Consider the following 22,188-nt stretch of genomic DNA (forward strand, 5'->3'; position numbering starts at 1 on the left):
ATATTTTAAAAAGAAATATTTACATCAAAATTGCCTTATTGATTTTTTCATGTACTTAGTATTAATTTTTATGCCACATATAACTGAGTAATTTGTGGTATATTTGAGTGTCCTATGTTAACACTGTATTGAAAAGAATTGGCAGACACAGAAGAATATAATGAAACAACACATGAGCAAGAGCTTGTGGTGATAAAGGAAGAAGTTCAAGCTGCTTTGAAGAAAATAGCAAAAAATAAGGCCCCAGGAATAGATGGTATAACAATTGATGTATTTCAACTAACAGATGCTGCCCTGGAGGTGCTCAAGTTGTACCAAGAAATCTGGAGAACAACCACTTACTTGGCCAACGGATTGGAAGAGATCTATATTTGTTTCCATTCCAAAGAAGGGTTACCCAGCAGAGTGTGGAAACTATAGAACAGTATCATTGATTTCACATGCAAGCAAGATTCTACTGAAGATTATAAAAAAATGACTGGAGAAGCACATCAGCACAGAACTGCCAGAAGTCCAGGTTGGGTTGAGAAGGGGTCGTGGTACTAGGGATATTGTAGCTGATGTTAGATGGATCTTAGCTGAAAGTAGGGAATACCAGAAGAATGTCTATCTGTGTTTCATTGATTATGCAAAGGCATTTGACTGTGTGCATCATAACAAACTGTGGCTGACTCTGAGAAGAATGGGAATCCCAGAACACTTGATTGTTCTCATGTGATACCTATACTTTGGACCAAGAGGCAGTCGTCAGAACAGAGCAAGGAAACATTGCATGGTTCAAAATTGGGAAGGGCGTACACCAGGGATGTGTCCTGTCTCCATACCTTTCAACCTGTATGCAGAACAGATTATCTGGGAGGCTGTTCTCTATGAGAAGAAGTGTGGCGTTAGGATTGGTGGAAGATCTGTCAACAGTCTGCGTTATGCAGATGACACAACCATGCTTGCTGAAAGGGAGGAGGACCTGAAATGCTTGCTGCAGACGGTCAAGGACTGCAGCTTTCGGTATGGATTGAGGCTCAATATCAAGAAGACAAAGTTTCTCACCACTAGACCAGTTGGCAGCATCAGGATGGATGGTGAAGAGATTGAGATTGTACACAGCTTTAGTCTGCTTGGGTCCATAGTCAACACTCTTGGCATCAGCAGGCAGGAAATTAAAAGACATATTGCGATGGGAAAGTCTGCTGATAAAGACCTCTCCAAAGTACTGAAGGGCAGTGGTGTTACTCTGGAGACTAAGGTGCATCTGCTACAGTCCATGGTCTTTGCAATCTCTTGTTACGCATGAGAGTTGGACAGTGATTAGGGAGGATAGAAGGAGAATTGATTCCTTTGAGCTTTGGTGTTGGAGAAGAGTATTGAATGTACCATGGACTGCCAAGAAAACAAACAGATTCATCCTGGAGAGGGTTAAACCGGGCTGCTTCTTGGAGGCAAGGATTCTGAGCCTTCGCCTAACATCCTTTGGACATGTAAGGAGGGACCGGTCCTTGGAGAGGGACATCATACTTAGGAGGGTGGAGGTACCGCTCAAGAGGGGAAGACCCTCTACGAGGTGGATTGATTCAGTGACTGGGGTAATTGGGATGGGTGGGTCGGAGGCAGTGCGATTGGCAGAGGATAGAGAAGTGTTTAGGGCTGTTGTACATAGGGTACAAGCGACTTGAAGGCACGTAACACAACAACAACATGTTAACACTTTTTTTTTGAGAAGGCTTTTATATTATTACAGGTGAATAATCTGATAAAGTACAATTTTAGTATTTGTATTAAATTTACAGTGACTCTAAATTTAGTTCTTTATATTCCTTTTACAGCATCTTCAGTTAGCTTTGGTTGATTGTAATTCCTGCACGTTGTCCAATGCTGAAAGTAAGTATTAAGGTTCTACAGTTTTCTACGTATATTAAGATATAACATGAGAGAGAATGGCATTATTGATAATTCCTGTGGAAGGTTTTGCAAACTTTGAATTGGTTTCTATGTCATTTAAGGAAAATGTCACATTAAGAATTTTGATAATTACCAGTTCGCTCCCCTCTCCGAAAAGAAAAAGATTAAAAAAAAAAATTTGACAATTACAAGTTGTAGGGGTTTTTGTTACAAGTTGAGTTTTCTATGAATTATTTGTTTTTTTAATTGGTACACAGTTATTTCAAGTGAAAGGTAGTCTCATGTTTAGAAATAATACCTGCTTAAGAAAGTAATGTTGGTTTTGTAATGTAGTTTGTTGATCCTCTAGTGAGTTTTGAGAGACAGTTTAATCCCATTTTTCTCTCATGGAGCAACTGGTGGATTTAAAACACATACCTTCAGGCTGCCAGCACAGTTTCTTATATTTAAGCCATCAGAGCTCTGTAATAAAAAAAAGATAGGAAGAAAATGCTCTAGAGTTTTGACTATGAATAGATATGTTAGGAACTGGGATTAAGACATAACATGAATTAAATTGTCATAAACAACAGACTAATTAGGGCATTGTCTTTTTCAAGGCAATTTTTGAGAAAATGTTCATTTTTTACTATAAATTTTTTATAAAAAATTCAGTTTTTTACTAATCATTGTGATGGCAGACTGAATATTGAGAGCGTAGCAAAATGCAGCAGTATTTTAAAGTTTCTAAGTGGCATCAGGATATGAGGAAGACTTAAACAACCTATGGTATGCACATGAGAGGACTTTATTGAAAGTGAGGAGAACTTGAAGCACTTTCTGCAGAAGATCAAAGGATACAGCATTCAGTGTGGATTACATCTCAACATTAAGAAGGAAAATACCCTTAACGCTGGGCTGATAAGCAACATCATGATAGATGGAGAAAAGATTTAAATTTTCAGTGTTTTAACCTTGAATGACCCATAGTCAACACCCTTGGCACAAGCAGTCAAGAAATCAAAAGACATATTGCAATCATCTCTCCAGTGTACTGAGCACTTTGAAATTCTCTTTGTTCTGGCCGTGATCTTTTCAGTTACTTGCTGTGCATCTGAGAACTGGTTAATGAATAAGGATAACAAATTAATTAAGTGACACCTTTGAGTTGTGGTATTGGCGAAGAGAACAAAATATCCCATGGAGTGCCAAAAAGCCAAGCAATCTGTCTTGAAGAAGATGCAGCTAGAGTGCTCCTTAGAGGCAAGAATGGCAACGCTTCATCTAATTCAGACATATTGGGGCTATTCCTGGAAAGGTACATCATGCTTGCAAAGGTTAGCCAAAGAGGAAGAACCTTTACGAGATTGATTGACACAGTTGGCAGCAATAGCCTTAAGTATATCAGATGAGGATGGCATAGGATAGGATGGGATTCTTAGGATCGCCATGAATCATGCTTATATGACAACACCATAGAAGAAGCTGTATTTGAAAGAAAATTTTAACTTTTTTATTTACTTTATAATGAGTGTTGATTTATACTTCATATACTTGAAAGTACTTCTTGTACATATGAAAATCACTGATTTTCATTGAATATAGTACCATCTGATACTTCAACTTGGTAGGTATTTGTTAATTTTTTTTAATTTAAAAATTTTCTATTTTATTTTATTAATTTTAATGAACATTTACAGAGATTTTGAATTTCCATTCATTCATTGTTGTACTTTCTCCCTGCCCACCCCACCCCCTATTTGTTAATTTTTATGATAACTTCTTGTTGATGTTTTGTAAATGTCACAAAAGTATTTTGGTGAATATTTTATCCGAATTAAGGTTAATCTCAATATTACTATTAAAAGGAAACATATCTAAAAGGAGTGCCACAAATTGGGAAATTTTCATGTTGAATTTGAAAAATATTCTTTGAATTATCATGAATATATTTTCAAATCAATATGCCTGCCTTTTTCTTATTTATTAAAAAGAGACATAGTAGACAGTGACTAGTGTCCTATATTGTCTATGACTAAGGAGTGTATTGAGACTTCCAGTGTTAATGGATTGGTTATTCCTTTTTTATTATTATTATTATTTTTGTGTGTGTGTACCGTTAAATTGGTTATTCCTTTATTATTATTATTATTATTATTATTATTATTATTATTATTTTTTTTTTGTGTGTGTGTGTGTGTGTGTGTGTGTACCATTAAATCAGACCTGACTGGTATAGGAGGAGATTATCCCTCCTTCTTCAGCAGAGCATCTGGTAGATTCGAACTGTGCACCACTGGGATTGCAGTGCAGCTTCTTGCCACTAGGCCACCAGAGCTCTCCTGGATTGGTTATTCATAATGAGGAAACACATGAATTATTTACAGACTTTAATATATTATATTTTAGTTGATTTGATGTTCGTCTACCTAATTATTGGATAGCTGTGATAATGACTCATATCTCACAGACCAATAACAACTATTAAAGTAGGGACTGACTCATAGGTGACCCTTCAGCGCATTTTCAGTGGCAGTAAATTGCATAGGACAAGATTGCCTCTCTTTCTCTCATGGAGTATCTGGTGGATTCGAACTGCCTTCCTTTTTGTTAACAGTACAGCTTCTTACCACTTACACAAGTGTAGAGGACCTATTTTGTATCTTGGGAAGAAACCCAAGCTCTTTTATTAGAGCCTAGTACTTGAGTATTTCTTTACACTAGAATTCTCTGTATTTTTAAATTTTTTATATAATATTTGTCTTTGGGTTTTAAAAAAAATATCACTTATTCAAGCCTCAAGTTACAATAGTTAAGAATGCTATGGGCAGAATATTGAATGGTCCAGGAAGCATATAAAGAAGACAGAAGGAATACACAGAGTCACTTTACCAAAAAAGAGTCTAAAAATACTATTTAACTTGGGAGAGGCTGGAGAGCATTATTCTCAGTGAACTAATGCAGTTTCATAAGGACAAATAGGGCATAAGACCACTATTATAAAAATAGAAGGATAACTATTAAAACATGTATGGCATCTAAAGTGGGAGGGAACTGTGAGTCTGGAGAAGTGAGCATAGGTAGGGGCAAAACCACAAGGCTGCAGAGTTTGATAGGGAGAGGAGGACAAGGAGAAAGGGGAAGGATCTTGGGGTAAAGACAGGACAAGTTAAAAAAAAAATAGACAGGCAAGGTACAATGGTCAATTAGTTTTATAAAACATAATGCATGAGAATGATTGTATTAAACACAATGTGAATAAAGAGTACTGTGAAACACTGTGCATACTAACTTTGTAAGCAAACCAATTTTTAAAAATGGAATTTGCTAACATAGAAAAATTTCATGAACAAGTGGCAATAAAGGAGGAAATTCAAGCTGCTCTTAAGGAGTTGGCAAAGAACAAGGCACCAGCAGTTTATGGAATACCAATTGCCATATTTCAACAAACAGATGCTGCCTGGACACACTCACCAAGTTGTGTTAAGAAATCTGAAGGACAACTACCTGTCTAGCTGACTGGAAGAGATCTCTGTTTGTTCCCATTTCAAAAAAGGGATGATCCGACGGAGTGTGAAAATCATCAAACATTATCACTGATAACACACACAAGCAAAATCCTGCCGAAGATTATCCAAAAACAACTGGAAGAGTACATTCACAAAGAACTACCAGAAATTTAGGCTGGCTTTAGAAGAAGCCGTGGTACCAGAGATACTAGCACCAATGTCAGATGGATCTTCCCTGAAAGCAGGGAGTACTAGAGGAATGTTTATCTGTTTCATTGACTATGCAGAGGTTTGTGTGGATCACAACAAATTGTGGCTACCCTTGAGAAGAATAGGAATACCAGAACAATTGATTGTGCCTATGTGAAACCTATGCTTGGACCAGGAAACAGTCCTGAGAATAGAGCAAGGAAACACTGCATGTTACAAAATCAGGAAAGAAATGTGTCAAGGATATATCCTGTCTCCATACATTTTAAATCTATATGTGAAAAAGATCATTCAGGAGGTGGGACTTTATGAGAAGAAATGTGAAATCAAGATTGGAGGAAGACTTATCAACAACTTTTTTAAATGGAGATGGTATAGCCTTGCTTGCAGAAACTGAGGAGGTTCTGAAGCATTTGCCCCAGAAGATCCTACTTCCATATGGATTGAAACTCAACATCAAGAAGACAAAGATTCTCACCACTGGGGCAATTAGCAGCACCACGATAGATGGAGAAGAGATTGAGATTGTTAATAATTTCAGCTTGCTTGACTCCACACACTTGGCACTAGCAGTCAAGAAATCAAAAGAGCAAAAAAAGAAATCAAAAGAGCAATTGCTCTTGGAAAGTGCTGTCAGGGTCTTCTCAAAAGTGCTGAAGAGCAGTGAAGTCAGTCTGGACACGAAGGTACGCCTGATTCAGGCCATAGTCTTTGCAATTACTTGCTGTGCATCAGAGAACTGGAAAGTGACCAAAGATGACAGAAAAATTCATGAATTGTGATGCTGGAGAGAAGAGTTATATTGAATATGCCATGGATTGCCAAAAGAACAAATAAATTCATCCTAAAGAGGGTGAAATCAGGCTCCTCCTTGGAGGCAAGGATTTTGAATCTCTGTCACACATTACAGGAAGACCACAGATGAGATGGATTGACACAGTAACTGAGATATAATGGGTGTGACTGTTCTTTGAAATTTTCCCATGCTACCTTATAAGACAAAGGGTAAAAGTGCACAGGGAAAAAGGTGATATTTAAAAAAAAAAATAGTGCACATGAGACCTTTCTTTTATGGAACAATTTAAGTGTGTACTTTTTTAAAAAATTAGTATACTTGCAACTTTTTGAGCTAGTCAAAGATTAATTTCAATTGTATTTTGGGGGGGAAAAAAGCACTGTGATAAAAAATTTTCTCTTATAGGAATATGATTGCCCCTTAGGGAAAACTTTATTTTTTTCTTAAACTGAGTCTAAATGTACTTATTTTTAAATAATGTTTTCTTTCAAGACCTTATTTGGAAATATTTGATAAAATGTTAACCAAATTTAGGGATGTCAGATTGAGGTTTGTTTTTTTTTTAGTAGACTAATGCTCTTTTTTAAAGGGAATTTTTAGGACTTGACATGCACACTGGATTTAGTAATGAACTAAAGATCTTTTCCTTACATCTATGTAAGAATTGAGATTTGTTGTGATAACAAGATGCTATTAAATACTAATCTTCCTACCCCTATTAATAACTTAACAACACAGAACCCAATCTTTATAAGGAGAAACGATTTGGACTAAAGTGTCCAAGGAGGACTACATTGGGAGTAAAAGAGAACCAGTGTAGATACAAACCCCCAACCCCCCAACCCATCTTTATCCAAAAATACAAGAAAAACTAAAGTTACCAAGGAAGATTATGTTGGGCTAAAACAATAAACAAATGTAGATGCAAAGAACTCCATCTTTCTCCGAAAATGTAAGAAGACAGTCTTTGGACTAAAGTTACCAAGGAGTACTATGTTGGGGGCAAAAAAGAAAACTAATGTAGATATCAGGAAGATATTTTAGTACATGGATGCCTACTGGGTGAGGGAGAAAGATAGACTGCCTCTTCCCATGTTATTTATAGCCTCTGAAACTTCCATGGGTGAACTATGAGTTGGTTCTGACTGTAGGGTAATCAGTTAATTTGTTATATTTTTATGTGGTTTTTAATAGAAGTAGTTTGTGAGTTTGATTTTCACCTTTAGATGATAATTTTCATTCTGCCTCAGTCTGATTTCATAATTTATCATATGGAACTATGAAGAGATATAATTTTGATTTCAAAGTTCATTATGTATTTCATTAGGTTTTATTTCTGAGAATATAGTTTTGTGTCAGAAAATTTATGACATACATTTCTGCTGTTCTCAATACTGGTCTGTATTAATGACATCACAGTCTTTCTTAGAGTGGAACTGTGCAAGCCTTGTCCTAGTTTATATAATCTTAAACTAAAGTCTGTGATATGGAATCTGTTTTTATCCTCTTAAATAAATTAGTTCATGGTGCATGTTTTTTTTGAGACTGTAGACCTTCTAAGATTTGTACAGAAATATTTTTCAGATTTTATTTAAAGATGTACATTGCTAGAAATCCAACTGTTACATCCAGGTAGACAGAATTCATATTGAACAATATATATTGTGATATTGAAATATCTGGACTCCATCTATGTGTTTTTAGCTTGTAACTCAGTTTTAAATACAGTGCATAGAAATGTATAGATGTTAAGGATTTCCTTTATTTTCTTAATGTTGTCACTGTGAATTTTTTAATAAGTATACTTACTTGCTATATAATATTAGTAGAAAGTTTATTTGATAATGACCTAACATGAATAAATGTGTATTTTGCCATCATCTTTTGCAGTTCGATTTCACATAGCCCATTTATATGAAACCCAGGTAAGTGTTTTAACTTAACCCTGTTTAAAACTAAAAATGCGCCATCATTCATGTTATGCTTTGATGAGAACAAAATTGTACATGTCATACAATGGTGTTCTGAACATAACTTATTACTTATACTTTGTATTTTATTCACTAAATGTGGCCATCATTAACATCATTCATAAAGAACATCATAAATAAAACATGTTGCTTATAAAGAACATCAGTTCTTTAATGAAAACTGATTTGTACACATAATTCAATGGAGTTATGAACATGATTACATGTACTTAGTATTTTATTTACGGCCAAGACTTTCCTTACAGAAACATGATTGTTATTATTAGAAATATGAAGGAATTTGAAATTCTTACATATTATATGTATGTTATCTTTGTTTTGTACTTTAAAATCATAACTTAGTGGACCTCCAGAATGTCTTCTGAGTCCCTATTTTTCTCCTGTAGAGTAGGTATTGAATTAGAATCACGTACCTTTGGGTGGACTGTGCATAGAAATTTAATTTGTTTAGTGTTATTGTTAAGGCAAGTGGAAATCGGTATGACAATGAAAAGTAGGTTATTCTAATTTAAGGGGAAAAAGCAATTTACTACACAACTGCGTAGGGGTACAAGGATAATATGGATTGAAGATATATGAACTTTATAAGCCAGTATAAAATTAAATTTAAAAAAAAAAACACCAAAGTGAAGATACTGTAGAACAAATAATCCATTTATAAGTAAATTTTAATAGAATAGGAGTATTACAGTTTATCATATATATATTAAAAGAAAAGCCTTCATGGGCAAATTTCATTTTTTGGATCTTATTGGGTCCCAAGTCAAATCACCTATAAAAATCAATATAATAGACAATTTGTATATTTCAGCACTCATTGGATGTTTATTATCAAATAATTATTGTTACAGTTTCTACCTGTGTTTATATTTTTTTAAGCTATTTTTGAAATCTCTATTTGAGAACCATTTACAAAACAAATGATAAGGTTCCTGGAATTTGCTTCAGAATGATGTATAAGGATGAGAAACATAGACTTCAATAAGTAAATAAGTTCAGTAACTGGGTGGAGAGTGAGTGGCTGAAATAAGATCCATGACTTGAAAATTATTGAAAAGGATGTTGAATGTACAGGACTTCTGTTTGTACTTTACTGTTTTAAAATTTCCATAGTTAAATGTTAAAACTGGAAAGGTAATTTATTTGGAATGGTTAATGAAAGTTCTCTGTAAGTAGGAAGTATTTGGGCTGCGTCCTTAATGACTTAATTTCAGTGATGAAATCAATTGAAGATGGTGCTATGTGTATGTATATGTCTTACAATATATACAGCATTTTAAGATTGAGATTATAATTTTTAAAAGACAAAAAAGGAGGCCTTGTTTCTCATATTTCTGTGCCTTATTTTATATATTTCTGCTTCCTCCCCCTTCTCTTTATTACAGTAGCTTGTAATTTGATAAATTTTTAGAATGCAAAGATGCTAACATATTTAGTAAGCTGTTTTTATCTTTCATACATTATTGTTTTTATAAATAACTAGAAAGAAATATTTTTATATCTACTGGTATTAACTATTCTGAGATGGTGTTTTTCTTTCACTTTGGTGAAATTAAAGAAATGAATAATTATTTTTTAATATAAAAATTTGTTTTCTGTGAAGACCAAGTGAAAGAATGAAAATAAAACTTTTTGTTTAAAATAAAAAAAAATTCTAACTATGAAAAGGAACACTAACATTGAGAAGAATGGGAATCCCAGAGCATTTAATTGTGCTCATATAGAATCTATACCTAGACCAAGAAGCTATTGTGCAAATGGAGCAAGGGTGTGCATCAGAGTTGTATTCTTTCTCCATACTTAAATTCAGTTGTATGCTGAATAATATGCAAATCTGGACTCTGTGAAGAAGAATGTGGCATCACTATTGGAGAAATACTAATCAACTACCTGCGTAATACAGATGTCACAACTTTTTTTTTGTTGTTTTTTGATTTTTTTGGTTTTTTGATTGCTGAAAGTGAGGAGGATATGAAATGGTTGCTGCAGAACATAAAGGACTACAGCTTTTTGTTTAAATTATATCACAACATGAAGTAAAGAAAGGGTCCTCACTGTAGACCCAACAGTCAGTGTGATTGATGAAGAAAGAATTCAAGGTGTCAGTGATTTCATCTTGTTTGCATCAGCAGTCAATACCCTTGATACTACTAGTCCTGGGCAAGTCTGCTGCCTGGAATCTCTTCAAAATGCTATAGTCAAAAAGACTATGTCTTGGATTAGGTGCACCTTAGTCTCCATACTGATGCCATTGCTCTTCAGTACTTGGGAGAGGTCCGTGACAGCAGACTTGTCCAATGCAGTTGGTCTTTTGTTTTCCTGACTGCTGGTACCAAGATTGTTGATTGTGGAGCCAAGCAAACTAAAGCTGTGAACAATCTCTGGATCTTCACCGACTGTCATAATGCTGCCAATTGGCCAAGTGGTGAGAGTCTTTATTTTCTTGATGTTGAGCTTCATTGGCTACATTCCTAGGAATTTTGTAATTTTATGCTGTTAGTTGGAAATAAGTATAAAAAAGTCTCTACAGCACTTGACCCTTGTAGAAAGAAAAAGGGGATACTAGAGGATCAAAGCATGCAAAGAAAAAAAATATTCACCATTAGTACCAAAGAAATTATAAAAACCATAAATCAGAAAATAATGATATTATGTCCAAGACATTGAAATGATAAAGGAGTGAAAAGTCTCTTGCGTATATAATTTTTGTTTAGTTCTGATGCTTAGAAACTATGTCTCATCTATGCCAAAATAAGTTGAATAATTAGGCTAGAATGTAGGCCAAGCCAAAATAGAATAAGGTAAGCAGGAAGTCTGATTATATTTTAAATTAATAACAACCACTCAGAAGAAGAGAACCGTGTTTAACTAAAAAAAGAACTGTAAATAAATAGTTTTTCATGTGGATATTAATTAAAAATTCCATAACTACTTAGGGGAGCATTGGTGGCCTAGTGATAAGAAGCTGTGCTGCAATCCCAAAGGTATGTGGTTCAAATCCACCAGCTGATCTGCGGGAGAAGGATCCACCTATGTGATTACTGTCTCTGAAAAATTCACCAGAGGGTCAGCTATGGGTCGGTTCTGACTCAGTGGTACACAACAGCAGCATAACTACTTTATGGAAATCTTAGAGATAAATTAAGTCAATCTAATGTGTAAAATAGGAACCAGATTTCTTATTGTAACAAAAGTAAAAGGCTAGATGGAATTGTTTGTAATTGGAGGTATCAGTGTGGACTGAACTTTTTAGAATCAAAAGTAAAAAGTGAATCTAGAGAAATAAATATGGGTCAGAAACATGTGAATGTTTGTATGTACATAAATATATTTGCAGGGAGAACCTAGAAGCATTGGTGGTTGTGTGCTGTCGAATTGAAATTAGCAGAGGCTTTAAATCTCCTGAGAGGAGATTTCCCATGTTTCTCTCTCAGAAGAGCTTTTTTACCATTAGACCATCAGAGCTGTTTATCTATTCCTGTAGTTCTTGTTGTGTACTGTCAGTTTGGAACCAATTCATAGCTGACACCCCAGTGGGTTTTCAGAGACTGTAAATACCATTAGAGGAGACTGCCCATCTTTCTCAAGTGCTCAAACGGTGGATTCAAACCACTTGCATTTTGATCGGCAATGTAACTCCTTAACACTAAGCCATTAAAACTCGCTCTCAGAGTAAATGTTATTGAGTACTATCAAGTTGAAACTGACCTATAGCTGACCCTATGGCATCTTCAGAGGCAGTACATTGCACAGGAGGAGTTTACCCATCTTTTTTCCTTGGAGCAGCTGGTGGATTCTAATTGTGAACCTTTGCATTGACAGTCCAGTTCCCTTACCAATAAGCCACTAGAGTTCCAAGAAGTACTGGCGAGCATTTCCCTTACAGCCTCTAAAAACCCTATGGAATGTCAACTGGGTTGGTTACAACTTGATGGTAATGACAGAGAGAGTAGTAGTGAACACATAAGTCTTGGTTTTTAAATACCAGGTTTAGTAAAATGAACTTCCAGTATATTTTTTTAAATTTTTATTAAACTTTATTTTATTGAACATACAGAGATTTTGGATTTCTGTTCATTCCTTGTTGCAGTATTTTCTCTACCCCCCATCCCAGTTTGTTCCTCTTTTTTCCCCCCTTGAAAGTCTGTTTGAATTGTCCCATTGCCACAATGCTTGTCAAAGCCAGTTCTGATTAGTCTCCTTTGTCAGTGTGTCCTTTGCCATTCCCTATCACTCCTTCCTGAGAGAGATTTCACCCTGATTCATAAGGAAAAGGGGACGGCGCTTTCTCTTAGCTACTTCCTGCTGAAAAGGGATGCTGTAGGTTTCAGAGTGAAGATCTTCTCTCACTACTCTAAAGGGCCCCTTTGACAATAGGAAACACGTAGACTACTGTGGAGATTGATTTTGGAATTTAGATGCACTGTTATCAGTTGTGCTTAGCCATACATGTTCATATCGTTGAAGATGTATCATGGAACTGTTGCTGCCTAGAAGACACAAATTTAACAAGTTACATGAGTCAGAAATTAAAAGCAATAATATTCGAAGTAGAGGTTCTAACAGTGGCACAAATCAAGTTACAGAGGGAAGGTAGTTCTTAAAATAAAAGGCTTATTGACTAACACTTTGTTTATTATAGTATAAAGGTTAGGAACCACAAGATATAGAGGCTCAACTATGTCATTTATTGTTCTTAAGTCCTCGACCTATTCCATCTACCACTGGGTTGTTTTACAACTTGGAAGTCCGCATGCAAGGCAGAGGTAAAGTAAGGAACTGCTTATGAGGTTTTCCATCAGTTCCAGCAACTAAGAAATAGTTAGAAGAGCTAGGACCTCAGAAGGCTTTTAGGACCAAATAATTGGCTCTTGTGCCCAGGAGAAAATGAATATACTTACCAGTAATGTTAATGCTCACCCACAGCTCTTCTGGGAGGATCTAAATCGTTGAAGCTTCCTCCTTTGTTTTCAGCTGGGAGCTGGGACCTGTCAGTCCTGTCAGCCACGAGAACCTGATGTGGGCCATCCTTGGCCAAGTGTCCTTCAAACCCACACTTAAAGCAAGTGAGTGGGAGCTTCCTCTCTACTCCCTTGCCTATCTGTGGCTCTCGCTGTGACACAAGTGGCCCAGCTTTCCACAGTGGAAGCAATTCTGACCTCCTTTATTACCATTGGGTGGCACTGTTTATGAGTAAGACTTCCTTTTCCTGACACAGGCTCTAAACTGGCGGCAATAGCTGCCCCAGAACTTCCAATATCTTAAGGAGATTCTGGGGACAATATAAAATGAACTCTGTAACATCTTCTGATGGCAGAACGTAATAATGTACTTTAAAAATGTTAAGAGTATTTAAAAAAAGGGTGCAAGAACAAACTTGAAATTGCCATGTCAGAGTATGATTTCCAGTGACCAAATCTGACACAAGTTTACTATTACTTAGTCTTGTAATGTCATCCTCATAAAGTACAAAGGTACAAAGGTGTTTAGTAGAGAATTGTGATAGATACTAAGTAACACACACACACACACACATGCAGGATGTCAGGGAGGGAATACAAAAGTTTCTACTTAAAAAGGATTTTTTCCCCCACATAGATAAATCTTATTTTTCTTTTTTTAAGTTTTATTTTTATTGATATTTTAACAAAATTTTAAAGAAAAGTTGGATTTTCTTTCATTCATTGTTGCACATTTTCCACCTACCCCTAGTTCACTTTTCTCTTTAAAAATTATTTCATTTTAAGGGAGCTCTGGTGGCCTAGTGGCAAGAAGCTGCATTGCAATCCCAGAGGAATGAGGTTCGAATCCACCAGATACTCTGCTGGAGACGGAGGGGCAATCTCTTCCTGTACCAGTCAGATCTGATTTGACAGTACACACACACAAAAACAAATAATAAAATAAATATAAATAATTTAAAAAATTATTTCATTTCTTCCCTCCCCCGATCCCCAGTCCACTTTGTTATGTACCTCTTATTCTGTTATCATACAAATAATACCTAATCATATACCTTTTAAACATTTTCTTTCCCTCATCTATTTCAATGTTGTGTTCATTATTTGTGTCCTATTTTCTTAGTTTCCCCCCAACTCTCATGTCAGTCCAGTTTTATAATAGCGGCATTATGTAATATTCTTTTGTGACTGAGATATTTCACTCAGCATAAAGTATAATATTTTATGAGTGCCTATTTTTCAGTGCTGTGTAGTATTCCATTGTGATTATACCACAGCTTCTTTATCCATTTGATAGATGGGCACTTGGGTTGCTTCCATCTATTTCCTGTTCTGAACAAAGCAGCAGTAAACATAGGTGTACATGTTTGGGTGGAAGTTCTCGTTTCTTTAGGGTATATTCACATTAGTGGAATTGCTGGATCAAATGGTATTTCTATTTCCAACTTTTTGAGAAAGTGGCATACTGCCTTCCAGAGTGTTTGCACTATTTAAACTCCCACCACCAGTGAATAAGGGGTCCAGTTTCTCTACAACCTCGTCAGTGTTTGTTGTTTGCTGTCCTTTTGAAATTTGTGATTGCTACTGGTGTGATATAATATCTCATAGTTGTTTGGATTTGCATCTCAGAGCTAAAGATTTTAAACTTTTCTTCATGTGTTTGTTCGCCCTCTGAATGTCTTTGGTGAAGTGTCTTTATATCCTGTGCCCATTTTGCAATTGGATTGTTTATCTTGTTGAGGTACTGGAGTATTCTATAAATTCTATATATAAGTTCCTTATCAGACATGTGATTATCAAAATTTTTTTCCCAGTCTGTGGCTTTCCTTTTTTACCCTGTTGTAGTTTTTTTTAATGTGCATAGTGACTTTATTCTTAGAAGGTCCCATTCATTTATTTTATTCTCTCCTGATTATAAGTGAGAAATCTTATTTCAATTCAAAAATGAAAGAATTCTTTTGCAGGGCTCTGCTGGGTATTTCATACCTGGGATATGATGTTTGCTTTGATATTCTGAAGTTTTAGTAATTGTTCTTACAGTGTGCTGTGAGTTAATTCTGATTCATACTGACCCAGTCTTATAGGGTTAGAAAGGTTGTAATATTTCCCCTATCTTGGTCCAAGGTAGCATTTATTGTTGTTTCAGGACTATAGCAACCCAGGGAACAACAGGTTGGAACCTTATCCCTCTCCTACTCCATCATTACAGTCTCTGCCAGGTTCAAAGTCCAATTGTTGTTATCACTTTGTCAGTCCATTTCAATAAAGATCTTCCTCTCTTTTGCTGACCTTTCTCACCATGAAACCTTTGGGTTGGTTCCAAGAGTCAACCTTTTGTTTAGCAATCTAGTACTTGAGCACAGTATCCATGGGGGAGATATATCTATATATCTATGTATCTATCTATCTATCTATCTATCTATCTATCTATCTATATCTATATTTATATATATAGATATCAATTAGTTGTAGAGTTAATAGAAAATAGAGGTAGGGAACTCTAATGGTCTACTAGTAAAAAGCTGTGCTGCAACAGTAGACCAGTTTAAAACAGTGGCAAGATACAAGAGCAGTATCCAAAACTCAACAAGATTCTTCTGCTGTAACTAAGAGACAGAAACCAAGAAAGCAATACCATTTACAATAGCCAACCACAGATTGAGATACTTGGGAGTAAACCTAACTAGAGACACAAAAGGCCTATGAAAAGAAAACTACAAAGCATTTCTATGAGATGCAATAAAATACGTAAATAAATGGGAAAAGGTGTCCTGTTCATGGATAGGAAGACAGAATATTGTAAAAATGACCATCCTACCAAAAGCAATCTATATGTTCAATGCAATCCTAATACAGATACCAAATTCATTTTTCAAGGGAATTGTTACGTTTATTTGGAGAGGAAAGATAACCCGAATAAGCAGACATTTTTTTTTTTTTTAGCAGACACTTCTTAAAAACAAAAATGAAATGGGAGGCACAGCACTCCCAGACCTCACATTTCCCCTTCGTAAAGCTTGCTTTTTGTTTGGTATCCATCTTTTATTTTCAGTCAACATTTTATCTTTATATTTTAATTGCATCTCTTACCTGTGTCATGGTTTTTGGTCTTATAAATCTGGCAATCTGGAGTGTCTACTCAATTTATCGTGGATATGTTTATTGATATGGTTGAATGATGTTGTTGGGTGCCGTCAAGTTGGCTATGACTCACACAATTCTATGAACAAGAGATCTGAACTTACCCAATCCTAGGACATCCTTATAAACTGTCTTGCTCAAGTCAATGTGTTAATCTATCTAGTTGAGGGTCTTCCTCTCTTTTGCTGGCCCTCAACCTTTCTCAATATGATATCTCTCCAAGGACTGTTTCCTTCTGAAAATATGTTCAAAACAAGTAATATGAAGGTTTACTACCTTTGCTTCTAAATAGTATTCTGTTTGTCCTTCCTTCAAAACAGACTTGTATGCAGTTTTGGCAGTCCATGGTATATTCAATACTTACCTCAACTTTTAATTCAGTATAACTTCAAGTTTTACCACAACCAAAAGGCATCTCTTCTGTCCTCTATATTAATTGTCCATCTTTAGATGCAGTGAAACAATAAGAGATGTCATGTCTGGGATCAAGTGCATGTTAGTTTTTAAACTGGCACCATTGCTCGTTAGAATTTTGGAGGAGTCTTTGAAAACAGATTTTGCCAATGAAACAAATTTTTGACTAGTATTACCATTGGCGTTAATTATTGATCCAAGTACAAGAAGTTATTGACAACTTCAATCTTTTTTTGCATCTGTCATGTTGTGGTTCAGCAGTAAGAATTTTTTTTATTGTTGGTGAGAAATAACTTATATATTGAAGGGTGTATGTAGTCTGATATTCTGCAGTAAGTGCTTCAAGTCTCTTTCACTTTCTGCAAGCAAGGTTGTGTCTTATGGATAATGGAGATCATTAATGAGTGATCTTCCAATTTTGACATATTGTCCAGCTTCTTGTATGATTTATTTAACATGCAGATTGAATAAGTATAGATAAAGATAATAATGGTGACACACAGCTTTTCTGATTTTAAACTTAATGGTATTCCCTTGTTTTGTAGTTGGACAGCTTCGTTTTGGTCTGTGAATAGATTTCGCATGAGTACACTTAAGTATTCTGGGATGCCCATTCTTCTCAGTGTTAACTGTAATTTGTTATGATCCACACAGTGAAATTCCTTTGCCTAGTCATTAAAGCACAAGTAAACCTCTTTCTGTTACTGCTTTCATCCAAGAATCATCTTACATCAGTAATGGTATGTCTGTTGCCATATCATCTTCTGAATCCAGTTTGAACTTGTGGCAGTTTTTAGCAAGATTTTCCTTTCATATGATATTGCTAAATAATTTCCACCTTCTTGGATCACTGTTTTGGGGTTGGGAAAAAATAGGAATCTTTTCTGGTCATTTGGCCAGCTAATTGTTTTCCATATTTATTTGTAGACACTAGTGAGCATGTGTAAGATGGCATCTGTTACTGAAAGACATCAATTCTTTAGGCCTTATTTTTTGCCTGTGTCTTCAGTATGCCTTAAGTGACTTCTTTTCTTCAACAATACTATGTCTTCATCATATGCTACTTCATGAAATGATTCATTATAAACCAATTTTTCTTGCAACAGTCAGTGATAGTGCATTTCTTCCATCTTCTTTTACTGCTGCCTTTGTATTCTTTCTTATATTCTTTGTATGTATCATATTTTCCAGAGGAAACATAAGCCTAATTTTCTCAAAAATCTTAAGATTTCTTCTGAAATATGTTTTTGTTGGTATTGTTAGGTGCCATCAAGTCAAGTACAACTCATAGTGACCCTATGAAAAAAAGATCTGAGCCTTGTTCTATCTGATGCCATCCTCACACTTTCTGATATTTTAGAGTCCATTGCAGCATTCACTGTTTCAGTCTACCTAGTTGAGGGTCGTCTTCTCCTTCACCTACCCTTCACACTTAACCTTCCTATGTCCTTCTCCAAAGTATAGCCCCTCCTAGGAACACACACAAAGTATGTGAGGTGAAACCTCATCACTCTGGCTTCCAAATAGTACTTACTGATGTTGAATCATGGTTGAAACTATTTGCTTGAGGTTCACTTAGCTAGTTTTGTCTTTCTACCTAATCTTAATCTCTCTACTCTTTTGCATTCACCAGTCATTATGATACAGAAAGATGGACAATATCCTTCTGTGGGATTTATATCTTCCAAAATCGCATAGGAGGGTCAAGCTGTGGGACAGTTATGGCTTGACAATGAGTTTGTGGTCATCGTTCCCACTGCTTTGTTTGATTTCTTTAAGGTTAATTGAAGGCTGATACCTAAGGTTGTTGAGATCCAGTGTATTTAAAATCTTAAAAGTGTTTGTGGAAGATATTTTATGTACCAGAAATAACATCTTTTAAAATTCTAATTGAACAGCTTTTTTTTTTTTAACTTCATTAAACTTTGTTAATTGTTTTTAGCATGTAGTTTGGGAACTTGAGAAGCATTTCCAGGAAGATTATACTAGCTTCATTAATGTTATCAAATAAAATTATGCCCTCTATGTATGTATGTAAGTTTTTCTGTTTAACTACTTGTCTTTGACACATTCTTAAAAGGACCTCTGATGTCCTTAGTGGGTAGGGAGTCATATTGCCAATCTAAGGGTAGGCAATTCTAATCCACCAGCTGCTTCAAGGGAGTAAGATGATTAATTTGCACCCATGTGATTTTATTGAAAATCTGCTGAAGGGCTACTTATGAGGTAGTTTTTATTCAACTTCAGTGAGTTGAGTTGTTATATCTTTTTAATAGAAAAGTTAGTTTTAGTGGAGCTCTGGTGGCCTAGTGACAAGGAGCTACAACTACAATCCCAGAGGTGCACGGTTCCAATCTACCAGATGCTCTGCCGGGGAGGGAGGGACAGTCTCCTCCTGTAACAGTCAGATCTGATTTGACGGTACACTCACTCAAAAATAATAAAAATTTAAAAAAGAAAAGTTAGTTTTACTAGTATTAGATTCTTGAGCTGTAGTGTTAAGGAAACAATCAGTAATGGAATAGTACTTATTTTATTATTATTAGTTTGCCTAGAAAGTTTATATACATTATGTTTCACACAAGTCTTCATTCACATTGTGTTTCATGCATTCTTTCTCGTGCATTATGTTTTATAAAATTAATCACCTTTGGACATTGGACCTTACCCATCACTGCCCTGTCTTTTCGCCCATTTGCTTCTCCTTTTCCCTCCACCCACCAAACTTTGCAGCCCTGTGATTTCACTCCTATCTATCCTTTACCCCTTCACTGCCCCCTCCTTCCCTTGAGTTCCTATACATATTTTACTAGTTAACCTTCTATTATTACAATCATGGTCTTAGGTAGTATGTGTCCTTACGAGACTGAGATAGTTCACTCAGCATAATGCTCTCCAGTCTCTCCCAAGGTATGTAATACTTTTCAAAATCGTTGCTTCTGAGTGCTGCATAGTAGTACTTTTGAATATTACTTGTGGGAGATTTTTTAAATAACTCTATGTGATGTATAAATTTAATATGTGAGCTAGTTCTTTGGAATTCCTTTTAGTTTCTAGTTTTCTTCTTTATTTGAAAAGTTCATTCAAATCAGCATCAGCAATGCATTGTTATAAAATTAAGCCTGTTTATAGTTAAAGATGAAATTGTCATTTTCTTATAAATTTCTGTTCTATAGAGGAAGTACCATTCTGCAAAGGAAGCTTATGAAAAACTTTTGCAAACAGAAAATCTTTCTGCACATGTAAAAGCTACTATCTTACAACAGTTAGGTAAGTAATAATATACACTTAGTGTATTGTGTTTTTCTTATAACAAATGACAAATAATGTAGCTTACGTGTTCTATTCCTTTTTATGCCTTTGTGTAGAGCTGATAGAGTACATCTGAACTAATCATATTTCCACTCCCTCTAGAGCATGATCTATCTCAATGACCATCTCAGTATAATTTTTCATGCAATTGATCAGTTGTTACGAAGTTGATTCTACTTTTTCCAAATCACATGTGTGTCAGTAGAGCTGTGTTCCTTTTTAGCGACTTATTTAGGAGAATTAGCACCTTTCTTCTGAGTGGATTTTTGCCTTCAACCTTTTGGTTAGCAACTGACGAAATTAACTAGTTTGTTCATCCAGGGACTCCTTAGTGCAAACTAAACATAAACATGCTGCCTTTGAGTCAATTTTGACTCATGGTAACTTTCTGTTGAGTTTATGAGTCTGTAAATCTTTATAGAAAGCAACTACCTCATTTTCCTCCTGGAAAGTTGCTGGTTAATATGACCTGTTATATACTTGGATTTCACCTGATGGTATGCATAGGAATCAGATCAATTACATCTATGGAAACAACTGCTGGAGAAGCTCAATATCAGCTGTGAAAACTAGGCCAGGAGCTGACTGTGGAACAGACCACCAACTACTCATATGCAAGTTCAAGCTGAAGTTGGGGAAAATTAAACCAAATACAAGGCAACCAAAATATGACTTTGAGTCTATCCCACCTGAATTTCAGAACCAGCTCAGGAACAGGTTTGAGGCCTTGAACACTAATGAGCTTGAACACCAGATGAGTTGTGGGAGGATATCAAGGGTATCATCCAGGAAGAGTGCAAACAGTCCTTGCAAAGACAGAAGAGGAAGAGAAGACCAAAATGGATGTCAGAAGTGACTCTGAAAATTGCACTGGAGCACAGAGAAGCCAAAGGACAAGGAAGAATTCAAGATAATAAAGAGTTGAATAGAAGATTTCAAAAGGCACCATGGGATGACAAAGTAAAATATTACAATGAAATGTGCAGGGAGTTGGAGTCAGAAGGGCCAAACTCGTTCAACATTTCTTAAGCTCAAGGAACTGAAGAACAAACTCGAACCTCAAGTTGCTATAATCAAGGATGCTATAGGCAGAATATTAAATGATCCAGGAAGTATTAAAAGAAGATGGAAAGAATATATTGAATCACTGTAGTGAAAGGAATTGGCAGACACAGAAGAATTTCATGAAACAACATATTAGCAAGAGCCTATGGTGATGAAAGAAGTTCAGCCTGGTTTGAAGGAAATGGCAAAAATTAAGGCTCCAGGAATAGATGGTATACCAATTGAAGTATTTCAGATAACAGATGTTGCCCTGGATGTGCTCACCAAGATATGCCAAGAAATCTGGAGAACCACTTGGCGAACTAACTGGAAGAGATCTATATTTGTTCCCATCCCAAAGAAAGGTGACCCAACAGAGTGTGGAAACTATAGAACAATCTCATTGATTTCACATGCAAGCAAGATTCTACTGAAAATTATCCAAAAACGACTGGAACAGCACATCAGCAGAGAACTGCCAGAAGTTCAGGCTGGGTTTAAAAGGGGTCGTGGTACTAAGGTAGCTGATGTTAGATGGATCTTAGCTGAAAGCAAGGAATATGACTATGCAAAGGCGTTTGACTGTGTGGATCATAACAAACTGTGCCTGACTCTGAGAAGAATGAGAATTCCAGAACACTTGATCATGCTAATGAGAAACCTATACTTGGACCAGGAGGCAGTGGTCATAACAGAGCAGGGGAATACTGCATGGTTCAAAATTGGGAAGGGCAGCCAGGGATGCGTCTTATCTCCATACCTTTTCAACCTATATGCAGAACAGATTATCTGTAAAGCTGGGCTCTATGAGGAGAAATGTGGGGTCAAGATTGGTGGATGATCTATCAACAATCTGTGTTATGCAGATGACACAACCCTGCTTGCTGAAACTGAGGAGGACCTGAAGCACCTGCTGCAGAGGGTCAAGGACTGCA

General features: G+C 35.9%; 1 protein-coding gene across 1 annotated transcript in view; it reads left to right on the forward strand.

Moving 5' to 3' along the window:
- The window catches only part of LOC102859961 (lysine-specific demethylase 6A-like), a 230,183-nt gene that overhangs the window by 127,046 nt on the left and 80,949 nt on the right, over positions 1–22,188 (forward strand). Inside the window, 3 exon segments of the mRNA XM_006902075.1 lie at positions 1,821–1,875; positions 8,281–8,315; positions 20,074–20,167. Coding sequence (XP_006902137.1) covers positions 1,821–1,875; positions 8,281–8,315; positions 20,074–20,167 — 184 coding nt within the window.

This window comes from Elephantulus edwardii, unplaced genomic scaffold (assembly GCF_000299155.1).
Source record: "Elephantulus edwardii isolate Elephantulus edwardi_28Jun2011 unplaced genomic scaffold, EleEdw1.0 scaffold00365, whole genome shotgun sequence".
NCBI classification, from domain to species: Eukaryota; Metazoa; Chordata; class Mammalia; order Macroscelidea; family Macroscelididae; genus Elephantulus; species Elephantulus edwardii.